The sequence below is a fragment of the Nuphar pumila genome, chromosome 7 (assembly GCF_984573655.1).
Source record: "Nuphar pumila chromosome 7, dmNupPumi1.hap1.1, whole genome shotgun sequence".
In the NCBI taxonomy this organism is placed as follows: Eukaryota; Viridiplantae; Streptophyta; class Magnoliopsida; order Nymphaeales; family Nymphaeaceae; genus Nuphar; species Nuphar pumila.
In genome coordinates, this window is record NC_143255.1 from 18809284 (window position 1) to 18816296 (window position 7013).

Genomic DNA, 7013 nt, shown 5'->3' on the forward strand with positions numbered 1-7013 from the left:
GCTAATTATTATTGCTCAGTTTTTTGGCTTTTCATTCCTTCTATCTCTCATTGATTTAGTCCTTCAATACTTTGTTATAAAATGTGAAAGCTAGTTTCATATGCAATATTTTTTAGGAGATAAACAACAATAATATTGGCAACGAGAATAAAGTGGAATGAGCTACAAGGAAATTTTGGTATAAGAGGGCCAGAAACTTAGACATGGCATTTGTCAAATATCCTAAGTGTCTAATCGTCCACACACCCGTGAATCATAGGGGTTTGATTCGGCGCCTTCATTTCAGCGCCCTCACAACCACCCTGTTGGCCATGCGAGCGACCCCGCGGTAGTCACATGTTTTAGAGTTAGTGTTTCACTCTTCTTTTTTTATAATGAAGGATACAACCCATGAAGAGTGGTTGGAGATGGATTCAAAGGTACGCCAGCCTCAAAGACCTCTTCGCCAATTGCTTCTCATAGATGCAAAGCCTCGGGGTCCCACTGAGATTTGTTATATAATTAAAAAAAACAAAAAACTCGAGTCTTATTGGGTAAATAAGTGTAAAAAATAGCATCTTATATGATATATTGTGAACATAAATGGATCTAGTTATGAATCAACCAAGATCCGACCTATGCCCCTCAATTTGGCCATCTCCAATCATGGGTATACGATAATATGCATGTAGTCAGAAATTCTCTACTTCATGTTGAACATGTCAAAATCTTAACCAAATTTAATTATAACTATAATTTTCAAATTATTCATGATTAAATTCTTTTATTTTAGCGTTTTACTCATAGCTGGTCAAATAAATTGAATAAACTTGATTTTCATGAGCGGTCTTAACCACGAGCCTACCAATGTCCAACACTATGATCAACCAGAGGGGCGACTTCTAAATGTGGATCACCAAGTTGACAACTCGCAAGGGGATGTCGCTTGTCGCAAGGTCGAATCTAGGTGTACTCATTGATGGGTTGGGAAACATGTCAATCCGACCCTTAATTTGGACTGGGCTGAGCTCGTTCAAACTCATCCTGTCAATTTGATGGGCCAAGCCTACACCCAATGTTTAAAAAGTCAGCCTGCAATACACTGTTAGGTCCATGGGCCTAATTGGACCAAGGCAGGCCAAGCCACTTGTGTTGGTCTTGCCGGCTCGGTCTGTGTCCGACGTGCAGGAAAATCGGCGAGGCCTAGGGCTGGTTCGAGCCGGCTTGAGGTCGAAAAAACTGGCCAACCCTCACGGGCAGGCGCACCAGCCGGTGGCCTGCTTTCTGCCCAACACGCTGCTCAGCCTTAATTAGACCATGCCCATTATACTAAGAAGCAGTGAAGAAGCATAACAGAGAGCCACCCAATGAATAATTGACTGGAGTATAGCCAAACCTGCACCCATTTCTATGGGCTGCTAGAATTTGACCCCAGATGCATCTTCATTTGCTAATGTTGTTTGATATATTTTCCACATATCTTGCTTTATGTAAGAGCAGTATATATGGAAACCTGTATTAGAACCTTGATTATCATTTTGGCAAATCATGTCAAAAAAATATATACTATTATTTAAATTAAATAGCCCAATTTGCATGGGGCAGTTACACTTCTCATAAGAGAAGATCAAACCATGAGCCCTTTTGGAGCTATGGAAATAGCTATTACAGTAATAGAAAAAAGACATGTTAAAGTAGGTATTAAAGCTTGGTATGAGTGCTAAAACCAGTTTTAACACAACCTTTCCTATAGCAACTGGTTGATCCCCTTCACGCTGATGGTGGTTGAAGCAGCCATGAGTCCCCGTCAACGAAGGCCGAGTCCAGGAACGGCTTCGCCTGTACATCGAAAAGCTTCTTTGCGTAATTAACGCGGCCGCTCATGCTTGATCCTGTCCCAGAGCACTGATACTCTCCGTAGAAGAGGTTCCTGCAGCATAATAACTCAAGTAATTAATTAACTTGCATATTAATTCATTTGCTTAATCTCGATTTTCACATCTCAGAATATATCCTAGCCCTCAAATGTGTTTGGACCCTATGGATATGATTAGGAAGCATAGAAACACATCCAAGATCACGAACATCATTATTCCATATAGTTATGGTTGTCTCATTTCAATGAGAGTCATACATGACGAAACAGGCAAAGGCCATGAACTCAAGATTTCCACTAATATAGTGCTGGTAGAAGTTTTGGAAATCATGAATTTGGGAAAATCTTGTATGGCGTCCCCCTTGGTAAAAGTTACCCAAGTTGATGATTTTCATATTGTTTTGGTGGCATCCAAACCGTACCATAGAGATTAAGAGAGATAATGCAGGAAGAGGTTGGGGCAATTGATATTGAAATCCTCTTCGATGGTGCAATCATATTGCACATTTCAAATGTGCTGCTGCACTAGAGCACCCACCATCTGTTGTTGGGCCCCATAGCTCATGACAGATTGTATGGGAAGGATGGAGGGCGTTCAGGTGCAGCGGCGCATAAAAAATGTGCAATGTGATTGCACCATCGAAGAGGATTGCCATGATCGTCATAACCCTTCAAGTTGACGACTGGTCCCAAATTGCAGTTACAAAACACAACCCTAGCATATTCGCGCCATGCACGACTCAAGAGTTGGCTGCCCGATCCTGAGACGGTGCAATGTGTTAGGTGTAAGAAGGGAAGGGAGAGAGAATTCAAATATGAAACATGGGATGTTTGGAAAAAGTGGTTTTGATGACGTGGAATAGTCCCATATTGATTGTGTTTGAGTTTGTTGTGGGTTTTATAAGCCACATGTAAACTCTTACACTTGTTCCTGAGAACAAGAGGTTGGGATGACTATCACACACACACGCGCGCGCTGGGTCGGGTCGGTTCGGGTTCTGGTAATTGGCCCTTTAGGGCCATATCCAATCAAGACCAAAGTACCTTTTTGCCCAAAGTTTCTGTGGATATTTGGATTTTTCCTCGGATTCCGTAACGGGTTTCTTACATGCTTTGTAACCGTTCGTGGGTTATAAAAGCGTGGTTAGGGTTGGGGTTACGAGAAATCTGAGACAGAATAATCTCTGGAGAAGGGCTCTACGATTTTCCATTTCTCTGTTGCTCTCTCTCTCTCTTTCCTGAGTTATCCCGAAATGGGTGTTTCTGCAACTTCGGTTCGTTGAGGTTATTTTCGAAGGACAATCCGTCGGAGTGCACCGGTCTAATCGTCGAGGCTATTGTATCTTGGGGGAAGGACGTTGGACCCTGTTTGCACTGTATGTGGGGGCGAATCTTCTCTAAGGGGGGGTACTTTCGTACGCCTTAGCCGTTTATACAGTATTAACATGCATCTGTTGTTTATATTATGTTCTATGCATATGTTTGTTCATTTGCATATGTCTGAATTTTGGTATATGGTGGAACCCGACATGCATACTCCCTGTTTCTATTTCAATCTACTGAAAATCATGATTTGTATTCTGCTGCATATTATGATTTATATCATGTTTTATATCATGATTATGATTGTGAAACTGTGTGATTCGAAATTCAATCCAACACAATGCACAAATGTGAAACCGCCTTTGTCATTTTGGGCCTCTCCCTTGTGCAACAATCACCGATATTCCTATGGGGATCAGCAACTGACACCACATCGCAATTCTGCAATATTTTTCTTCTTATACAAAACACTTCGAGAAAAAGCGACTAATGCATAATCCTCATGCTCATGTACACAAGGTAAGAGTTCCATCTGGACTGCCTGCAGATCTATAAGATCTAAATTGTGCAATAAGAGCGATGTTTGCGGAGTAAAAAAATGGAATATCCATGTGACATAGAGCATTTGATCATTCGAACCGGACAGGGTCGAGATTATTCAATGTCACATATGTACTGCAATAGATATGGGGATGCAAGCTATGTTTAATGAAGTTTTCAATATGACTAGTATATAAGAAGACACTAAAGGAGAATAAAAGATGCAGTATCCATGTAACATAGCGACCGTTTGATCATTCATTTATCTGTAAAGGTAGAATAAGCTGGGAAATTGCACTAAGAAATTAAGTGCAACTTCTCAATTTATCCTATTGTTCTGGATGAGTTAGTCAACCCAAAACATCCCTCTAAAGCAATGCGCTATGGGAATGAATCCACATTTGTGGGTGTGATATGCACAAAACTCTAGATATTGTGCTAGATGAGAATGCATACCACGTAGAGGGACCTTCCATCTCCAAAGATGAAATCCACAGTGCCCTGGATTGTGCAGCCTTTGAAGTAATGACGGCCTATATCATCATGGAATGTGTCTTGGTAACCGATGAATTGACAGTTGTGGAATGCAGCCCTGTCGCCGGCGACGCGCAATGCCACTGCCTGTCCTCCTTGTGCACTTGGCTTCGGCTTTGGCGCGGAGTTCTTTGTAAGAAACAAGATTTAGGAAAAAATTAGCACCCTGAAATTCGCTAAACCTATGGTCTTTTCTACATTTAAATGATAAATGAACAATTTCTTCTTTTATCATTAATTAAGCAGAAACTCATCAAGCTTAGCATAAGACAAGAGGGACAGCCGAGGGATTTTAACCACTTGCAATACAAAAAATCAAACATTTTCTGGCGCTAAAATAGCGCCAGTAAAATGTCTGCATAGCACCAGTAAAAACCTTTAATAGAGGCCATCAAGCCACAGAAAAAAGGGAAGGAAGCCATATGACAGAGCCGTGGTTCTGTGTTCAGGGCAGAACACTATATTAAGTGTTTGGCCCTTTTAATAGGGTGGCGCCCCTTTTTTATAGACGGCAGCCACTACGTGGCTCCCAATTAGTTTGTGTTCTGCCCCGAACACTGGATCTGCCTCCCATATTGTAGAGCATCAATCTCTCATGGGCCTCACCATCTGAACCGGGGTTTACCCTCAATAAATGTAAAAAAAAAACAAAAAGGTTTCTATAAATTTATGGAAAAAACTTCACCAAGACTTTTGCAATGAGAATTTTGAGTTCTTTTCATCGAAAAGTTTCGAGTCAAAAACATGTTTTTAGTTGACAAGCAATTTTTTTGTTTTTTTTAAGGGAGAAGTTGACAAGCAATTAAAAACCCATGTTTGGTAACAGCTTTTTTTTTTTTTTTGACAGAACATCGATGGGATCTCATTAAGCAACTGCAACTATGACTTTTTAAGGTGGTTCATTCCCACCCATAAGAAATTGATAAGAGATCTCTACTGTTTATTTAGTGAAAGACGTCTATTAAAGTAAGATTTCTCATGTTTAGATTGGTTTATAAAAGAGTCTAAAAATCAAATGAAAATGAAAATTTTGAGTTCTTTTCTTCCAAAACTTTTTAGTCAAAACATGTTTTTCAGTTGACAAGCAATTACAAACACATCTATGAATCACATTAAGCAACAGCAACTATGACTTTTTGAAGTGGTTCAATCCCTTTCATAAGAAATTGGTCCTCTCTCTCTCTCTCTCTCTCTCTCTCTCTCTCTATATATATATATATATATATATATATATATATATATAAGCTTCCTACACCCCAAAAACTGGCCAACATCAAAGGGACATGCGCCGCTGATCGCACATGCGATCAAGGGCATGCAATCCTTTAAGGCAATCAGCAACCGCCGCTATGATGCGTCCACTCTTCTTCGCCTGACAGGGTGTAGGCAAAACCTTCTTGAATGATAATTCTCTTGCTTCATTCTGTTTCAATGCAACACAGGGAATGCAACAAGGGCACAACGAACCGTGCACCTATAGATTAACAAATATGGTAGCACAGATCAAAAGATGACCGTTCTACCATATTGAGATGAAAGGTTCATCGTAGGTTGCTGTGTACGGCAGTGCTGCATAGGAGATGGCCTATTTTTTTCCCTTGCTTAGAGCACCAACCTTGAAGATAACGTTGACAGCCATGAAGAAATAGGCCATAACAATCACGGTTCCACTGTAAAATGTCCCGTACTTTGCTGCTGTACCGTCAGATACGATCGTCGGCATCGATTTCGCATCGCCTAAGAATGTGATGAACGGCTTGGATTTATCGATTTGCACCCTCTCATTGTATGTGCCTGGCTTTATCTTGATGATTTTCCGGCCAGTGTTCTCAGACGGAACACTTTTAACGGAGTCCGTTATCGTTTTGAAGTCGCCGGAGCCGTCCGAGGCGACTGTTATAACTGTTTTCTCGAGTTCAGCAAGCTTGAGCTTGGGATCTAACCAACCTGACTCAGATTCCATGTTCCACTCAGAGCTCTGAAAGTTTTGTACTACTTTATTAACCCAATCCATAAATGGATCACTGCCTGCGGGACCCGCGGTCTGTGCGCCGACTCCTGCGAACAACAATTGAAGCATGAAGATAGCCCAAAGCTTGGCCGGGAAAGCTTTGGAGGAGGATTTTCCAGCCATGGTTGATGAGGAAAAGGACATGTTGTAAGAGGGTTTACAAGCTGTGTTGGTGCATGGAGAGGGGAGGGAGAGGTGCTTATATAGTGCAAAAGGTTCAATGCAAAGAGGGGTACTATTTTGGTTAAGGACAATGGCTTGGGTTAAACCCCATAATTTTAGGGTATGGTGCAACTCTCATGGCCTCTTTGTCCCTAAAGAAATGGGCCAGGTTAATGTCCTAAAAATTGGCATTAGGTAGGGTGTTGTGTGTTCTCTCCCGAACACGCACAGTGCATGTTCGGGTCCCGACTGAGCACTATGTGACGCTCAGTCGGGTGTACGGGGATGCTATACACCCGCAGGCGGGTGTACGATGGATATCGTACACCTTCAGCCGGGTGTATACGGTGGACACCGTACACCCACAGGCGTGTGTATGGCGTCCCCGTACACCCGACTGAGCGCCACGCGGCGCTCAATCGAGACCCCGAATATGCATATAACCTGCCCCCGTGTCAGAGGATAGCTGGGAGTCAAGGTCAGGTTTTAGTGCCCAAAAATAACTCCAACAAAGTAGGTCCAAACATAGGCCAAGTAGGGTTTCCTTCAACCTGCAGGGAAGATCAGGTCCAATGTGATTGCACGCTT

General features: G+C 42.0%; 1 protein-coding gene across 1 annotated transcript; it reads right to left on the reverse strand.

The window, feature by feature from the left end:
* Positions 1–1749: 1749 nt before the first annotated feature.
* On the reverse strand, positions 1750–6386 carry LOC149831377 (putative pectinesterase 63). The gene is made up of 4 exons (XM_090013007.1): positions 5868–6386; positions 4175–4381; positions 3525–3619; positions 1750–1909 (listed from the first exon to the last, which is right to left on the reverse strand). The coding sequence occupies exons 1-4, from the start codon at positions 6384–6386 to the stop codon at positions 1750–1752; spliced, it is 981 nt and encodes a 326-aa protein (XP_089869133.1).
* Positions 6387–7013: the final 627 nt, after the last annotated feature.